The following is a 19,326-nucleotide window of genomic DNA, read 5'->3' as shown; positions in this document are numbered from 1 at the left end:
GCGTATATTAATCATTATAAATTTAATGTAAGTAGACATGCACTCATAATAGACTGTAGAGCATATAAAGCACTCACAAGCTACCGGTGGCTGAAAACACAATCACCGTGGGATAAATCGGTCAAGAATTTCCAGGCAGTGGCTGTCCATTTAAAAACAATCCTTCCTCCCTCGCCTCTCGCCCCTCACCTCTCGCCCTCGCCCCTCACCTCTCGCCCCTCGCCTCTCGCCCTTCGCCCCTCACCTCTCGCCCCTCGCCTCTCGCCCCTCACCTCTCGCCCCTCGCCCCTCGCCTCTCGCCTCTCGCCTCTCGCCCCTCACCTCTCGCCCCTCGCCTCTCGCCCCTCACCTCTCGCCTCTCGCCCCTCACCTCTCGCCCCTCGCCTCTCGCCCCTCGCCTCTCGCCCCTCACCTCTCGCCCCTCGCCTCTCGCCCTTCGCCCCTCACCTCTCGCCCCTCACCTCTCGCCCCTCGCCTCTCGCCCTTCGCCTCACCTCTCGCCCCTCGCCTCTCGCCCCTCACCTCTCGCCTCTCGCCCCTCACCTCTCGCCCCTCGCCTCTCGCCCCTCGCCTCTCGCCCCTCACCTCTCGCCTCTCGCCCCTCACCTCTCGCCTCTCGCCCCTCACCTCTCGCCCCTCGCCCCTTGCCCCTCGCCTCTCACCCTCACCCCTCACCCCTCGCCTCTCGCCGCCCCTCGCCCTGCAACGGTACACTCGTCAGACGTCATCAGAAGTGTCAACTTAATTTGAGGGCTGAGGGGATAGGATGTGTCTTCAGGGATAGGATGTGTCTTCAGGGGATAGGATGTGTCTTCAGGGGATAGGGTGTGTCTTCAGGGGATAGGGTGTGTCTTCAGGGGATAGGGTGTGTCTTCAGGGGATAGGGTGTGTCTTCAGGGGATAGGGTATGTCTTCAGGGGATAGGGTGTGTCTTCAGGGGATAGGGTGTGTCTTCAGGGGATAGGGTGTGTCTTCAGGGGATAGGGTGTGTCTTCAGGGGATAGGGTGTGTCTTCAGGGGATAGGTTGTGTCTTCAGGGGATAGGGTGTGTCTTCAGGGGATAGGGTGTGTCTTCAGGGGATAGGGTGTGTCTTCAGGGGATAGGATGTGTCTTCAGGGGATAGGATGTGTCTTCAGGGGATAGGATGTGTCTTCAGGGGATAGGGTGTGTCTTCAGGGGATAGGGTGTGTCTTCAGGGGATAGGGTGTGTCTTCAGGGGATAGGATGTGTCTTCAGGGGATAGGATGTGTCTTCAGGGGATAGGGTGTGTCTTCAGGGGATAGGGTGTGTCTTTTTTGTGGGTGTTTGGACTGCACATAGATCACCCTACTACACACTGGTCTTGAAGAAGAAGAAATGTCATGGGAGGTTCTCTTCAATTCGGTAAACATGGAGGAGTTGTTCGGATGGAGTTTTGCCACAGAGTTTCTAAACCCAACAATTTGAGTCTTCTGGGAAAGCTTGCCAAACAGGCCAGGGTTGGAGAAGTGAGAAATGATTTTTTAGTTAATTTTCTTAATCTAAAGGCACAACCTAGATTCTAATATTTTAAGTAGTTGAACATGTTGTTACTCCAACCAAACAGGCCAGGGTTGGAGAAGTGAGAAATGATTTTTTAGTTAATTTTCTTAATCTAAAGGCACAACCTAGATTCTAATATTTTAAGTAGTTGAACATGTTGTTACTCCAACCAAACAGGCCAGGGTTGGAGAAGTGAGAAATGATTTTTTAGTTAATTTTCTTAATCTAAAGGCACAACCTAGATTCTAATATTTTAAGTAGTTGAACATGTTGTTACTCCAACCTTTGTGAAAGTGACAAACTGACACATGTTTATTTTCATCAAAAACAACTTTTATATTGAAGCCTTTTGATTTGACACACAGTTTGGCACGAGACCACGGTTCAATGACGTGTTTCTGTGCATGAGCTTCGCTAGCCAACGTCGCCATGAGACCACGCCTACAAGTGTGATCAGGGATTTCTATTGGAGAAGCAGTTTTAGCCTATCTTCATAGTATACGGTCTTAGGTGTAAAGTCCAAAAGCGGAAGTCCTGTCACAGGGCCCTCTTTCCTATTGGTCAGTTCTATCTGGGATCTCTACCATTTAAAATGTAGACTTCAATGGGGTAGGGACGTCCCAAGGATACCGGATAGCACGGACCATTTTCCCCTGAAAACAGGAACATCTGGTTATTGGGGACTCGGCAGCACTGAGGGTATAATAAGAACCAACTGTGCACTGTGCAGCACGAGCAGTGATGACATCATCACAACACATTTAAGTGTGTACCCTCAGGCCACTACTGTACTACCACATATCGACAACAACAAAAATCTATGTGTACGTGTGTGTATAGTGTGTATGTTATCGTGTGTGTGGATGTGTCTGTGCCTTTGTTTGTGTTACATCACAATCCCTGCCGATCCATAAGGTATATATTTGTTTTAATCGGATTCAGTTACTTGATGTGGAATAGAGTTCCATGTAGTCATGGCTCTATGTAGTACTGTGTGCCTCCCATAGTCTGTTCTGGACTTGGGGACTGTGAAGAGACCTCTGGTGGCATGGGGTATGCATGGGTGTCTGAGCTGTGTGCCAGTAGCTCGGTGCGTTCATCATGTCTCACAAATACAAGTAGTGATGAAGTCAATATCTCCTCCACTTTGAGCCAGGAGAGATTGACATGCGTAATATGAATGTTAGCTCTGTGTACATCCAAGGACCCGCCGTGCTGCCCTGTTCTGAGACAATTGCAATTTTCCCATGTCCCTCTTTCACCTCACCACGTGACTAAACAGTAATCCAGGTGTGACAACTAGGGCCTGTAGGACCTGCCTTGTTGATAGTGCTGTTAAGAAGGCAGAGCAGTGCTTTTATAGACATACTGCTCCCCATCCTAGCTACTGTAGTATCAATATGTTTTGACCATGGCAGTTTACAATCCAGGGTTACTCCAAGCAGTTTAGTCACCTCAACTTGCTCAATTTCCACATTATTCATTACAATATTTAGTAGAGGTTAATGGTATAATGAATCATATGTCCCAAATACAATGCTTTTAGTTGTTTTAATATTTAGGACTAACTTATTCCTTGCCACCCATTCGGAAAATAACTGCAGCTCTTTGTTAAGTGTTGAAGTCATTTCAGTCTCTAGTAACTGACGTGTATAGTGTTGAGTCCTCTGCCTTACTCAAAGCCAGTGGAATGTCGTTAGTAAAGATTGAAAAAAGTAAGGGGCCTAAACAGCTTCCCTGGGGAATTCCTGATCCTACCTGGATTATTTTTGAGAGGCTTCTATTAAAGAACCCTCTGTGTTCTGTTAGACAGGTAACTCTTTATCCACAATATATCATATCAAATTTTATTTGTCACATACACATGGTTAGCAGATGTTAATGGTCACATGGTTAGCAGATGTTAATGGTCACATGGTTAGCAGATGTTATTGGTCACATACACCTGGTTAGCAGATGTTAATGGTCACATACACATGGTTAGCAGATGTTATTGGCCACATACACATGGTTAGCAGATGTTATTGGTCACATACACATGGTTAGCAGATGTTATTGGCCACATACACATGGTTAGCAGATGTTATTGGTCACATACACATGGTTAGCAGATGTTAATGGTCACATACACATGGTTAGCAGATGTTATTGGTCATACACATGTTAAGATGGGTCACATACACATGGTTAGCAGATGGTATTGGTCACATACACATGGTTAGCAGATGTTATTGGTCACATACACATGGTTAGCAGATGTTAATGGTCACATACACATGGTTAGCAGATGTTATTGGTCACATACACATGGTTAGCAGATGTTAATGGTCACATACACATGGTTAGCAGATGTTAATGGTCACATACACATGGTTAGCAGATGTTATTGGTCACATACACATGGTTAGCAGATGTTATTGGTCACATACACATGGTTAGCAGATGTTAATGGTCACATACACATGGTTAGCAGATGTTAATGGTCACATACACATGGTTAGCAGATGTTATTGGTCACATACACATGGTTAGCAGATGTTATTGGTCACATACACATGGTTAGCAGATGTTAATGGTCACATACACATGGTTAGCAGATGTTATTGGTCACATACACATGGTTAGCAGATGTTAATGGTCACATACACATGGTTAGCAGATGTTATTGGTCACATACACATGGTTAGCAGATGTTAATGGTCACATACACATGGTTAGCAGATGTTAATGGTCACATACACATGGTTAGCAGATGTTATTGGTCACATACACATGGTTAGCAGATGTTATTGGTCACATACACATGGTTAGCAGATGTTAATGGTCACATACACATGGTTAGCAGATGTTAATGGTCACATACACATGGTTAGCAGATGTTATTGGTCACATACACATGGTTAGCAGATGTTATTGGTCACATACACATGGTTAGCAGATGTTATTGGTCACATACACATGGTTAGCAGATGTTAATGCGAGTGTAGCGAAATGCTTGTGCTTCTAGTTCCGACAATGCAGTAATAACCAACAAGTAATCTAACTAACAATTCCAAAACTACTGTCTTATACACAGTGTAAGGGGATAAAGAATCTGTACATAAAGATATATGAATGAGTGATGGTACAGAGCAGCATAGGCAAGATACAGTAGATGGTATCGAGTACAGTATATACATATGAGATGAGTATGTAAACAAAGTGGCATAGTTAAAGTGGCTAGTGATACATGTATTACATAAGGATGCAGTAGATGATATAGAGTACAGTATATACGTATGCATATGAGATGAATAATGTAGGGTATGTAACATTATATAAGGTAGCATTGTTTAAAGTGGCTAGTGATATATTTTACATCATTTCCCATCAATTCCCATTATTAAAGTGGCTGGAGTTGGGTCAGTGTCAATGACAGTGTGTTGGCAGCAGCCACTCAATGTTAGTGGTGGCTGTTTAACAGTCTGATGGCCTTGAGATAGAAGCTGTTTTTCAGTCTCTCGGTCCCAGCTTTGATGAACCTGTACTGACCTCGCCTTCTGGATGATAGCGGGGTGAACAGGCAGTGGCTCGGGTGGTTGTTGTCCTTGATGATCTTTATCGCCTTCCTGTAACATCGGGTGGTGTAGGTGTCCTGGAGGGCAGGTAGTTTGCCCCCGGTGATGCGTTGTGCAGGGCGTGTAAAGCCATAAAACATACGTTTTTCCAGCCGTAGACTATGATCCATAATGTCAAAAGCCACAATGAAGTCTAACAAAACTGCCCCTACAATCTTTTTATCATCAATTTCTCTCAGCCAATCATCAGTCTTTTGTGTAGGTGCTGTGCTTGTTAAATGTCCTTCCCTATCAGCATGCTGAAAGTCTGTCAATTTGTTTACATTAAAATATTATTGTACCTGGTCAAACAATTTTTTCCCAAAAGTTTACTAAGGGTTGGTAACAAGCAGATTGGTCGGCTATTTGAGCCAGTAAAGGGGGCTTTACTATTCTTAGGAAGGGGAATGACTTTAGCTTCCCTCCAGGCCTGAGGGGGCACACTTTCTCGTAGGTTTCGATTGAAGATATTTCAAATAGGAGATGCAATATCGTCCTCTATTATCCTCAGTGATGTTCCATGCAAGTTGTCAGACCCCGGTGTCTTGTCATTGTTGATAGACAACATTAATTTGTTCACCTCTTCCACACGTACTTTATGAAACAATCATTAAAGCAGTTGTCAATATCGTTGGGTTTTGTTTTGTTTTGAATCTGATCTGATGAGTTTACATGTTTGTGCTCCAACAGCTTTTTACTTATCATTATTTATATCATTTATTTTTGTTTCATAGTATAGTTTATTTTTATATATTTACATTGCTGGTTAGCTAGCCAGCTAAAGATAATTAAGTGAGGGTAGGGCTGCTTGCTTGGTGAAGTTTACTTGTGGCAAGCTACTCACCGCCAAACCACCATGCCCACTCACTCGTCGTGATTGACTCGTCGTGATTTAAAGGCTGAATGATGTTCAATGAGCAGCTCGTAGAGCGCCCTCTATCTGTGGAATAAATACTGACACAAATGTTTTTTTGTAACCCCTGTGTTATCCAGCTGTTTCACTGGGCCCTCTATTGTAACCCCTGTGTTATCCAGCTGTTTCACTGGGCCCTCTATTGTAACCCCTGTGTTATCCAGCTGTTTCACTGGGCCCTCTACTCTATTGTAACCCCAGTGTTATTCAGCTGTTTCACTGGGCCCTCTACTCTATTGTAACCCCTGTGTTATCCAGCTGTTTCACTGGGCCCTCTATTGTAACCCCTGTGTTATCCAGCTGTTTCACTGGGCCCTCTATTGTAACCCCTGTGTTATCCAGCTGTTTCACTGGGCCCTCTACTCTATTGTAACCCCGGTGTTATTCAGCTGTTTCACTGGGCCCTCTACTCTATTGTAACCCCTGTGTTATCCAGCTGTTTCACTGGGCCCTCTATTGTAACCCCTGTGTTATCCAGGTGTTTCACTGGGCCCAGAGGAATGCTGAACACATAGTTCCCCTGTACTGTTTCGACCCTGGTCATTACCTGGGGACAGCCAACTACAACCTGCCCCGTACCGGCCCCTTCCGCCTGCGCTTCCTACTGGACAGCATCCAGGACCTCAGGACCAGTTTGATACAGAGAGGCAGGTGAGAGGAGCTGAGCTGAGCCACAACCATACCGCACCACATCATAACATACCACACCATACTATAACCATAATGTACCACACCATAACCATAATGTGCCACACCATAACCACAATGTACCGCACAATAATGCACCATGCCGGTATGTACCACATTATTATGTACCATGCCATAATGTACCACACAGTAACGCGGCATGCCATAATGTGCCGCACCATAACCGCAAATAATGCACCACACCATAACCATAATGTACCATTTCTAAATGTACCATACCATAATGTACCACACCATCATGTACCTCACCATAGTGTTCCACACCATAATGTACCACACCATAACCATAATTAACATACCGTACCATAGTTATAATGTATTATACCACACCATAACCACCATATTGTCGCAACGTTGTATTGGTTAATGTGACAACTGCTGGTCATCGAATGATTAACGGTTCATAACGACGTGATTAAATGAATCAGGTAATTATTAACTCATTAACCTGGGGCACGATGGGAAAGTTTGGATTTAATGAGTTTCTATTTTCCAAATTAACTCAAAGAATATCAGAATATAGATTTTACAACAGCCGCTATTTAAGCAATTTCCCCCTACAGTCTCATTCTGAACGTCGCATAATCGAGGAAACTGCACAAACCCGAGTCCCACCAATGAGCCAGTACCATATCAATTGAGTTGATTATTTATTTACTAGCAAGCTAAAATGATAATATAAGATACAGTCTAGGCTATTGATTAGAACTTAGTACAATGAAACAGGTCCCTAGTGGACCAACACAATGCGACACGTGTTACACAACATGGGGATCTAACTTCTTATGGTATAGGGGACGGTTGCGTCCCACTTGGCCAAAAGCCAGGGAAAATGCAGCGCGGCAAATTCATATAAACGCTACGCGGAACAAGGAAGAGCTTAGTTTTGTTTGTTTGGAAAATGTGTTCTTTAAAAGTAGATTGGAAAGTTATTGGTAGCTACCTAGCTTCTTATGTTGGATCCCGTAATGCAGTTGGCACCAGTTGCTGAGACTACTTGTATCTTTCCAGTGATCCTGCCAACCAAGTGACGGATCTGAGGAGCTATTTGGCGTCGCAACTAGCCTAGCTGCTAGCTAGCTGGACATTGAGCCAGCAAGGTGTTCTTGAACGCAGCCCGCAACATGGTTAGCCATTATGGCTGGGACCTTGGATTGTCCCGGGTTTGTGGCTGTCTAGATCCCTGCTGTTTGTTGTTTTCAATTTTCCACGTGACCTGCCCTGTCTGGAACTGCCAGGAGTATAAGCCTAACATGCAGCTACCATGACAAAGACCAAAGCCGGCAGGAGTACCGTTGAGGACAGTGCCAGTGGTGTCTCTCTATCACATGTGAAGGATCTTTTTAAACAAACAAAAAGAGACCTATAAGTTGTTACAACAAGAAAAGTTCAAAGTGTTTTGTCCAAATACTGGTGGATTCACACTTATAAAAGAATGAACAACCTGACCAGAGGGGTCCAGGACCTGAAGAACAGTGTACAGTCCTCCCAGAGTCAGCTCGGTGAGTTGAAACAGGAGAACAGTGTACAGTCCTCCCAGAGTCAGCTCGGTGAGTTGAAACAGGAGAACAGTGTACAGTCCTCCCAGAGTCAGCTCGGTGAGTTGAAACAGGAGAACAGTGTACAGTCCTCCCAGAGTCAGCTCGGTGAGTTGAAACAGGAGAACAGCAGTCCTCCCAGAGTCAGCTCGGTGAGTTGAAACAGGAGAACAGCAGTCCTCCCAGAGTCAGCTCGGTGAGTTGAAACAGGAGAACAGTGTACAGTCCTCCCAGAGTCAGCTCCCAGAGTCAGCTCGGTGAGTTGAAACAGGAGAACAGTGTACAGTCCTCCCAGAGTCAGCTCGGTGAGTTGAAACAGGAGAACAGCAGTCCTCCCAGAGTCAGCTCGGTGAGTTGAAACAGGAGAACAGCAGTTCTCCCAGAGTCAGCTCGGTGAGTTGAAACAGGAGAACAGCAGTTCTCCCAGAGTCAGCTCGGTGAGTTGAAACAGGAGAACAGCAGTTCTCCCAGAGTCAGCTCGGTGAGTTGAAACAGGAGAACAGCAGTCCTCCCAGAGTCAGCTCGGTGAAACAGGAGAACAGCAGTTCCCAGAAACAGGAGAACAGCAGTCCTCCCAGAGTCAGCTCGGTGAGTTGAAACAGGAGAACAGCAGTCCTCCCAGAGTCAGCTCGGTGAGTTGAAACAGGAGAACAGTGTACAGTCCTCCCAGAGTCAGCTCGGTGAGTTGAAACAGGAGAACAGTGTACAGTCCTCCCAGAGTCAGCTCGGTGAGTTGAAACAGGAGAACAGTGTACAGTCCTCCCAGAACTCGGTGAGTTGAAACAGGAGAACAGTCAGCTCGGTGAGTTGAAACAGGAGAACAGTGTACAGTCCTCCCAGAGTCAGCTCGGTGAGTTGAAACAGGAGAACAGTGTACAGTCCCCAGAGTCCCAGTTGAGTCAGCTCCCAGAGTCAGCTCGGTGAGTTGAAACAGGAGAACAGTGTACAGTCCTCCCAGAGTCAGCTCGGTGAGTTGAAACAGGAGAACAGTGTACAGTCCTCCCAGAGTCAGCTCGGTGAGTTGAAACAGGAGAACAGTGTACAGTTCTCCCAGAGTCAGCTCGGTGAGTTGAAACAGGAGAACAGTGTACAGTCCTCCCAGAGTCAGCTCGGTGAGTTGAAACAGGAGAACAGTGTACAGTCCTCCCAGAGTCAGCTCGGTGAGTTGAAACAGGAGAACAGTGTACAGTCCTCCCAGAGTCAGCTCGGTGAGTTGAAACAGGAGAACAGTGTCACAGTCCTCCCAGAGTCAGCTCGGTGAGTTGAAACAGGAGAACAGTGTACAGTCCTCCCAGAGTCAGCTCGGAGTTGAAACAGGAGAACAGAAGTCCTCCCAGAGTCAGCTCGGTGAGTTGAAACAGGGTGTACAGTCCTCCCAGAGAACAGTGAGTCACAGTCCTCCCAGAGTCAGCTCGGTGAGTTGAAACAGGAGAACAGCAGTTCTCCCAGAGTCAGCTCGGTGAGTTGAAACAGGAGAACAGCAGTTCTCCCAGAGTCAGCTCGGTGAGTTGAAACAGGAGAACAGCAGTCCTCCCAGAGTCAGCTCAGGAGAACAGCAGTCCTCCCAGAGTCAGCTCGGTGAGTTGAAACAGGAGAACAGAAGTCAGAGTCAGTCCTCCCAGAGTCAGCTCGGTGAGTTGAAACAGGAGAACAGCAGTCCTCCCAGAGTCAGCTCGGTGAGTTGAAACAGGAGAACAGCAGTCCTCCCAGAGTCAGCTCGGTGAGTTGAAACAGGAGAACAGCAGTCCTCCCAGAGTCAGCTCGGTGAGTTGAAACAGGAGAACAGTGTACAGTCCTCCCAGAGTCAGCTCGGTGAGTTGAAACAGGAGAACAGTGTACAGTCCTCCCAGAGTCAGCTCGGTGAGTTGAAACAGGAGAACAGTGTACAGTTCTCCCAGAGTCAGCTCGGTGAGTTGAAACAGGAGAACAGTGTACAGTCCTCCTCCCAGAGTCAGCTCGGTGAGTTGAAACAGGAGAACAGTCCTCCCAGAGTCAGCAGTTCTCCCAGAGTCAGCTCGGTGAGTTGAAACAGGAGAACAGTGTACAGTCCTCCCAGAGTCAGCTCGGTGAGTTGAAACAGGAGAACAGTGTACAGTTCTCCCAGAGTCAGCTGAAACAGGAGAACAGTGAGTTGAAACAAACAGGAGAACAGTGTACAGTCCTCCCAGAGTCAGCTCGGTGAGTTGAAACAGGAGAACAGTGTACAGTCCTCCCAGAGTCAGCTCGGTGAGTTGAAACAGGAGAACAGTGTACAGTCCTCCCAGAGTCAGCTCGGTGAGTTGAAACAGGAGAACAGTGTACAGTCCTCCCAGAGTCAGCTCGGTGAGTTGAAACAGGAGAACAGTGTACAGTCCTCCCAGAGTCAGCTCGGTGAGTCAGGAGAACAGTGTACAGTCCTCCCAGAGTCAGCTCGGTGAGTTGAAACAGGAGAACAGTGTACAGTCCTCCCAGAGTCAGCTCGGTGAGTTGAAACAGGAGAACAGTGTACAGTCCTCCCAGAGTCAGCTCGGTGAGTTGAAACAGGAGAACAGCAGTCCTCCCAGAGTCAGCTCGGTGAGTTGAAACAGGAGAACAGTGTACAGTCCTCCCAGAGTCAGCTCGGTGAGTTGAAACAGGAGAACAGCAGTCCTCCCAGAGTCAGCTCGGTGAGTTGAAACAGGAGAACAGCAGTCCTCCCAGAGTCAGCTCGGTGAGTTGAAACAGGAGAACAGCAGTTCTCCCAGAGTCAGCTCGGTGAGTTGAAACAGGAGAACAGCAGTCCTCCCAGAGTCAGCTCGGTGAGTTGAAACAGGAGAACAGCAGTTCTCCCAGAGTCAGCTCGGTGAGTTGAAACAGGAGAACAGCAGTTCTCCCAGAGTCAGCTCGACGAGTTGAAACGGGAGAACGACAAGATGACAGCAATCTGGAAGTCATTGAGAGAGGACATCAGTTCTGTGTGTGAATCCATGATAACAATGACAGATAGATCAGACTCGAGGGACAATCAAGGCAAAATGACATGGTTGTGGATCTCCCACATGAGACCTGCGTGGAGTCTGAGGACAAAGTGAGGGGAAATTATCTCTGAGAAATTGAAGATGGACCACAGGAAGATTGAGGTGAAGCGCACCCACAGGACTGGAAAACCCTGGAAAGAGCCAAGAACTTGAGAGGAATGTATATCTTCCTCAACGAGGACTATCCTGAAGCTGTGCCCCAGAAGAGGAAAGAACTGATCACAGCCATGAAACTGCCAGAGCGTGTGGGGACATTGCTTATAACCGCTACGACAGACTCCTTGTCCACCCTCCCTCCCAGAAGCCTGGAAGGGATGAGAGAGCCAAGCCTATGAGTTCATAGCCTCAACCCCGCAGTACACACACGACAACTGATTAATGGACTGCTGAATGTATATTGTTTTCTCTTGCTTTGTCTGCTCTTTTCCATGTTGTCTTTTCCAAGTTGTCTATCTCTGATCAGCTACTCAGGAAAGGGCTGAAAATAGCCCATATTAATATATGTAGCCTAAAAAATAAGGTTAATGAAATCTATAACTTGCTAATATCAGATAACAATCATATATTAGCCATCTGAGACCATACCATGGCCTTAATGTACCACATCATAAACATAATGTACCACACCACGACCATAATGTACCACATCATAACCATAATGTACCACATCGTAACCTGTACGTACCACATCATAACCTTAATGTACCACATCATAACCTTAATGTACCACATCATAACCTTAATGTACCACATCATAACCATAATGTCACACACCATAACCATAATTAACCATAATGTGCCACACCATAACCATAGTGTACCACACCATGACCATAATGTACCACAACCTTAATATACTACATCAAAACAGTAATGTGCCACCACATCATAATCACAATGTACCATAACCATAATGGACCATTCATAACCTTTATGTACCACATGTTAGTCATAATGTACCACACCATAGCCATGATGTACCATGACCTTTATATACCACACCTTAGTCATACTGTACATTTACCTCTATGTACCATATCATGGTCATAATGTGCCATACCATCTCCGTAATGTACCACATCATAACCAGAATGCGCCATACCATAACATTAATGTACCGTGGCCTGACTCTACCACACCATAACCTTTGTGTACCACACCATAACCATGATGTACCACATCATACCCATAATGTACCACGTCCTTAATTTATCACACCATAACCATTATGTGCCACTCCATAACCATTATGTACCACTCCATAACCATAATGTACCACATCATAACCATGATGTACCATATCCTTACTTTATCACATCATAACCATAATGTTCCACACCATAACCATGATGCAACCTCATCATAACCACAATGTACTGTACCATAACCTTAATGTACCATAATCATAATGTACCACACCATAACCATAATGTGCCACAACTTTGAGGTCAGTCAGTCATACTTTGCATGGCTGATGCTCCTAACCTATAGCAGGTAGTATAGCCCTCCTAACCTATAGCAGGTAGTATAGCCCCTGTCTTAATCTCTCCAGCTCTGTATTATATGTATAGTGATAATAACAATGGCTGGTTCAGGACACACCTGGGCTTCTACAGGTTTTCTTGGAGTGGTCTGCCAGAGATACGGCTTGCCGATTCAATGCCTTTTTATATCCCTGTCGAAGACACATTTTTTATAAAGATTATTTGAATGTATGGTTTCAAATTACCATTTATTTCAAACACTTTGTTACTTGTCTTGAAAGCACTATACTATACTATTGCCTTAGTTACTATTGTTTACATTAACAGAGCCTTCATCCCATTCTGTTTCTACGAGAGAGAGAGAGATGACTAATCCACTACCCAGGATGCAGCTTGCTCTCAGACAGTGTTAACTGGGGCTGCTGTGTGATTTTTCTTCCAGCACCCTGGTGGTGAGACGGGGCAGGCCACAGGAGGTGGTTGGTGACCTCATTAAGCAGCTAGGTTCTGTTAGCGCTGTGGCCTTCCATGAAGAGGTTAGTAACTACACAACATATTAACTCTTATTTATCACCCCTATAGCAACATCATATCTATCAATATATGTATCTTACTGACCACTATAGATACTGTATCTAATACATTTATTTAAATTGACTGATACCCTTATTTGAAAGGAAACTGTTGCGTTTATATTTTTGTTCATTGTATACAGTACCAATCACCTACACCTACTCATTCAAGGGTTTTTCTTTATTTGTACTATTTTCTACATTTTAGAATAATAGTGAAGACAGTCAAATAATATTACTAAAAAATATTCATATTCATGAAATCACAAGTGCAATATTGCAAAACACAGCTTAGCCTTTTGTTAATCCATCTGTCGTCTCAGATTTTGAAATTATGCTTTACAGCGAAAGCAATCCAAGCATTTGTGTAAGTTTATCCATAGCCTAGCAATACATTAAGTACAGTTAGCATCAGGTAGCTTAGTCACGAAAATCAGAAAGCAATCAAATTAATCATTTACCTTTGATGATCTTCAGATGTTTTCACTCACGAGACTCCCAGTTAGACAACAAATGTTCCTTTTGTTCCATAACATATCTGTTTGTTTGTCGCGTTATGTTCAGAAATCCACAGGAAAGAGCGGTCACGACAACGCAGACGAAAATCCCAAATAATATCCATAATGTCCACAGAAACATGTCAAACATTTTTTATAATCAATCCTCGGGTTGTTTTTAAAATATATATTCGATAATATATCAACCTGGAGTGTAGGTTTTTCAAAAGGACAGGGAGCAACAATGGCCGCTTTACTCTGTTGGGCAAAACTCACTCTGAGAGCCCCCACCTATCCACTTACGCAATGTGATCTTTGTCACTCATTTTTCAAAATAAAAGCCTGAAACTTGTCTCATCGCGCACCAGTGACTCCTGTGGCAGGCTGGGCGCAGTGCGTGCTAACCAAGGTTGCCAGGTGCACGGTGTTTCCTCCGACACATTAGTGCGGCTGGCTTCCGGGTTGGATGCGCGCTGTGTTAAGAAGCAGTGCGGTTTGGTTGGGTTGTGTATCGGAGGAAGCATGACTTTCAACCTTCGTCTCTCCCGAGACCGTACTGGAGGTGTAGCGATGAGACAAGATAGTAGTTACTACAACAATTGGATACCACGAAATTGGGGAGAAAAAGGGGTAAAATTACACACAAAAAAAGAAAGAAAAAAAAGAACATCCAATAGTCAAAGGTTAATGGAATACAAATGGTAGAGACGGAAATAGTCCTATAATTAGTCCTATAATTCCTACAATGACTACAACCTAAAACTTCTTACCTGGGAATATTGAAGACTCATGTTAAAAGGAACCACCAGCTTTCATATGTTCTGAGCAAGGAACATAAACGTTAGCTTTCTTACATGGCACATATTGCACTTTTACTTCTCCAACACTTTGTTTTTGCATTATTTCAACCAAATTGAACATGTTTCATTATTTATTTGAGGCTAAATTGATTTTATACATGTATTATATTAAGTTAAAATAAGTGTTCATTCAGTATTGTTGTAATTGCTATTATTACAAATATATTTATTTTTAAATCGGCCGATTTTAAATCGGTATCGGCGTTGAAAAACCAGAATCGGTCAACCTCTACCCTGAAGAATTTATTTGATTCCAAGAACACAGGATGAGATGTTACTATCCTTTGTGCAAGCACTTCCAAGAGTTAATGAACAGTGAGCGTGGTGAAATTTGGGGAGCGCATCGTCAGTAGTGTACCTTTGGTTCCTAGGGTGTTTCGGCCTTTCACACTATACACCCTCCTCAAAGGCGGCCAGCGACAGGGTGATCAATCCTACGCTTGCGTCCCATTCCCAATTAGTCATAGGAGTTGCCTTGTTGTTGATAGCAAACATCCCATGGGACTATGCATGGCAGGGGCGTCCTCCTCCCTGAGTCAATCATTGTTGACCGCATACCTCCTGGCCCTCTCACTTCGGGGCCCAGCTGGGGTCTTTCCTCTTCATCCAGAGCCACTGACTGCTGCCTTCTGCCGCCTCTGATACAGCTTTGATTGCCGAACGCTGGCTCTGGCCCTTAATTCCCAGGTCTCTAAGCAGTCTGGTTGTAGATGTTGCCACAAAACCTCTGCAGCCCACCTCCACTGGTCGGACTTCTGTGTTCCAGCCATGATGCCGTGCTTCGGCAGCTAGATCAGCATAGCGCAGATGTTTTCGCTCATAAGCCTCATCTACTGAGTTTTCCCAGGGTACTGTGAGCTCAATGATGAAGACCTTATTGAGTGAACGGGACCAGAGCACCATGTCAGGTCTTAGGGTGGTGGTTGCGATCTCCGGAGGAAACACAAGTTGCCGGCCAATGTCAGCTAGCATTTTCCAGTCGCGGGCCAAGCGCAGCTGGTCTCGCTCTAATGGTGTAGAGCCGCTCTTCGGTGGTTTAGCCCCTTCGCGGACAAAGTTTGTCCGTAAGGAGTGTGATGCTGCTGTGGGTGGTAGGGAGTTGGTGGCAGCTCGCTTGTCCTCCAGGGCGGACGCAAGGTTTTTAAGGACTTGGTTGTGACGCCAAGTGTAGCGTCCTTGGGCGAGGCTTGTTTTACAGCCTGTGAGAATGTGCCTGAGGTTGGCTGGCATGGAACAGAGGGCACAGTCCGGATCTTCACCATACCATTGGTGAAGATTAACTGGTGTTGGAAGGACGTCATATGTTGCTCTGATGGAAAAGCTCAACCGCCTCGCTTCCATGGCCCACAGATCCTTCCAGCTGATCTTCCTCTTCTCCACACTGTCCCATCGAGTCCACTGTCCCTGTTTGGCAAGAGAGACTGCCTTGGCCCACCTTGCAGCCTCCTCCTGATGGCGTACTTCCTGCACTACCATCTTCCGCCGCTCTGGTGCAGTGGCCTTACTCCAAGCAGCACGGCTAGTTAGCCCAAGGCCTCCTCTCCCTTGCTGAACATGACCCACAATGTCAGCATGTCTGAGGGCTGCTGTTGCCTCCTGGACTGCTTTTCCTGGCCTCCATTTGCGCCCAGTTGCCAAGGTCGGCGCGTTGTTGCTCACCACTGGGTCTCGAGATTCATTCAGTGTCATTTGGAGCCTGGTTTTTGCACACTTGAATTCCTCTGTTAGACTGGTGAGGGGCAGCTTGAGGACACCATCTCCATAGAGGCCTATGGTGGTAAGGCATCGTGGAACTCCAAGCCACTTCTTTAAGTAGCCTGTGACTCCTCTTTCCATCTTCTCCACTGTTGAGATTGGAACCTCATACAGTGCTAAGGGCCACAACACCCGGGGTAGGAGTCCAAACTGCAGACACCAGGCCTTTAACTTTCCAGGTAGCTGGGTGTTGTCGATGGACTGTAGGCTACTACTGATGTCTTTGCGCAGCTGTTGCACCTGGTCTTTGTCCTTCAGGCTTGCATCATACCACCTTCCAAGGCTTTTTACCGGCTGCTCAGACACTGTTGGGATTTGGTCATCTCCGATGAAGAATTTCAGGTCAGAGAGTACTCCCTTCACAATCGAGATGCTGCGTGACTTGGATGGTTTAATCTTCATACGGGCCCAGCTGATGTTCTCCTCAAGTTTTCTGAGCAGTCTCCTGGTGCATGGGACAGTGGTGGTCAATGTTGTAATGTCGTCCATGTAGGCTCTGAGTGGAGGGAGGCGGAAACCAGAGTCGACTCGCTGTCCACCAGCAACCCATTTTGAGGATCTGATGATAACCTCCATTGCCATTGTGAATGCCAACGGAGAAATGGTACATCCCGCCATTATACCTACATTCAGGCACTGCCATGAGGTGGTGAACTCTGAGGTGGTGAAGCAGAACTGCAGATCCTGGAAGTACGACTTCACCAGGTTTGTGATGGTGTCCGGTATGTGGAAAAATCTGAAGGCAGACCACAGGAGTTCATGGGGCACAGAGCCAAATGCATTGGCGAGGTCGAGGAAGACTACATGGAGGTCCCTTTTCTCCACCTTGGCCATTTGGATCTGATGCCAGATCATGCTGGAATGTTCCAAGCAGCCAGAGAACCCTGATATTCCTGCCTTCTGTACAGATGCATCGACGTACGTATTCCTTTGTAGGTACTCAGCCATCCTCTGGGCAATGACCCTAAAGAAGATTTTTCCCTCGACATTCAGTAAGGAGATTGGGCGGAATTGGCTGATGTTCACTGCATCCTTCTCCTTAGGGATCAGGACCCCGCCTGCCCTACGCCACACTTTGGGTATTATCTTCTTCTGCCAAGCTGTTCTCATAAGCCTCCAGAGGAACCTCAGGACGTCTGGTGTGTTCTTATACACTTTGTACGGGACTCCATTTGGCCCCGGGCCTGATGCTGTTCTTGCCCGTCGAACTGTGTCTTCCACCTCTTTCCATGTCGGAGGGCTGGTCTCAATATGATGTTCCGGGGTTCAATGGGTGGGATATCTGATGGGATGGCCAGATGTTCATGTCGCTTTGAGTCAACGTTTGTTATTCTCAGGTGCTCCTCTAGGTCTTTCTTTGTTGTTTTTAGAGCTCCACTTTTTTCTTTTGTGAAGAGACTTTTAAGGAACTTGAAGGGATCTTTATAGAATCGAGTTCTAGTTTGTTCTTTTTTCCTTCTGCGTTTCCGTAGGTTCTCTGCTCTACGGAGGGATGCCAACCGGGTTTTGATGTCAGCTTGAAGTGCCTCTATGCCCTCCTTTTCCACTTCCGAGGCCTTCTTCCACTATTTCTTAAGCTGCCGCCTTTCTTGAACGAGGCGCTTGATTTCTTGTTGCCTTCTGGAAACTGGTGGGGTTGGAACCTTTCTCCCGCCTTTTGCCTCTTCCACTCCAAATCTTTCTGTCCCGTACTCATAGATGATGTCCCCCATCCTCTCCAACTTCTTCTCCACTGTGCCTCGAAGTTTCTCGAGGGTCAAGGTAAGGTCAGTATTCACTGTTTCCCACAACTTCTTGTCACTGGCGCCAGGCCACTTCACATACGGTCTGTGCCCTGGTAGTCTCCTCTCGACTGCAGGTCTGGGAGGCTGGGTGAGTTCCACTCCTGTTGTTGGTTCCACCTCAGTTGCTACTTCGGTGCTTGAGTTTACGTCCTCCATGACAGTGGTACTGATGCACTGCAAACTATGGTTTGCGTCCAGTTGCTGTGCTTCATTCGACTGATTTGATCGCTTTCGCAGAAAGTAATCAATGCGAGTTCTCTGTCTCTCTTTACCCAAACACCCCTTCTTCCCCTGGTGGATCCTCAACCCATGGTGTGATGTAACTTTCCTCCAACCACAGACACATACCTGCATCTGTTTATGGCCCACTGTTGCAGCAGAACTTGTGACAGTTGCTGTGGTGTTCTCTTGTGCTGTGCTCTCATTACTCGTAGTCGTTTCCAGTCCAGTCGTTACCATGTTGTCAGCCGATGAGTCATCTTCCGCCCCCGCACTCGCAGACTCTAGGGGTATTCTCGTATTTTGACTTTCTGTAGCTAAAGCGGGTGTTTCCAACATACTGCGAAGCATGGGAAACTACAGAAATGGGAAGCTACCCCATGACTGTCCCAGTGGGGTCTATTCCCTCCTGTCAGCCGTCTCTCCGTGCCGCCACAAGGACTTTCCCCTGTTGTCAGCTGATCTTTCTCAGCAGTCACTGGACAAGTCCAGATATTCAGATTCCAAGAACACAGGATGAGATGTTACTATCCTTTGTGCAAGCACTTCCAAGAGTTAATGAACAGTGAGCGTGGTGAAATTTGGGGAGCGCATCGTCAGTAGTGTACCTTTGGTTCCTAGGGTGTTTCGGCCTTTCACACTATACACCCTCCTCAAAGGCGGCCAGCGACAGGGTGATCAATCCTACGCTTGCGTCCCATTCCCAATTAGTCATAGGAGTTGCCTTGTTGTTGATAGCAAACATCCCATGGGACTATGCATGGCAGGGGCGTCCTCCTCCCTGAGTCAATCATTGTTGACCGCATACCTCCTGGCCCTCTCACTTCGGGGCCCAGCTGGGGTCTTTCCTCTTCATCCAGAGCCACTGACTGCTGCCTTCTG

The 19,326-nt window shown here is 46.3% G+C and overlaps 1 protein-coding gene across 1 annotated transcript in view; it reads left to right on the top strand.

Annotated features, from left to right (window-relative positions):
- cry-dash (cryptochrome DASH) overlaps nt 1-19,326 on the top strand; it is a 36,739-nt gene that overhangs the window by 1,162 nt on the left and 16,251 nt on the right. The window contains exons 2-3 of the mRNA XM_046293081.1: nt 6,510-6,682; nt 13,200-13,293. Coding sequence (XP_046149037.1) covers nt 6,510-6,682; nt 13,200-13,293 — 267 coding nt within the window. The remainder of the gene's footprint in view (nt 1-6,509; nt 6,683-13,199; nt 13,294-19,326) is intronic.

The sequence above is a fragment of the Oncorhynchus gorbuscha genome, linkage group LG12 (assembly GCF_021184085.1).
Source record: "Oncorhynchus gorbuscha isolate QuinsamMale2020 ecotype Even-year linkage group LG12, OgorEven_v1.0, whole genome shotgun sequence".
NCBI lineage: Eukaryota > Metazoa > Chordata > Actinopteri > Salmoniformes > Salmonidae > Oncorhynchus > Oncorhynchus gorbuscha.
This window is presented reverse-complemented; position numbering and strand designations above follow the sequence as displayed.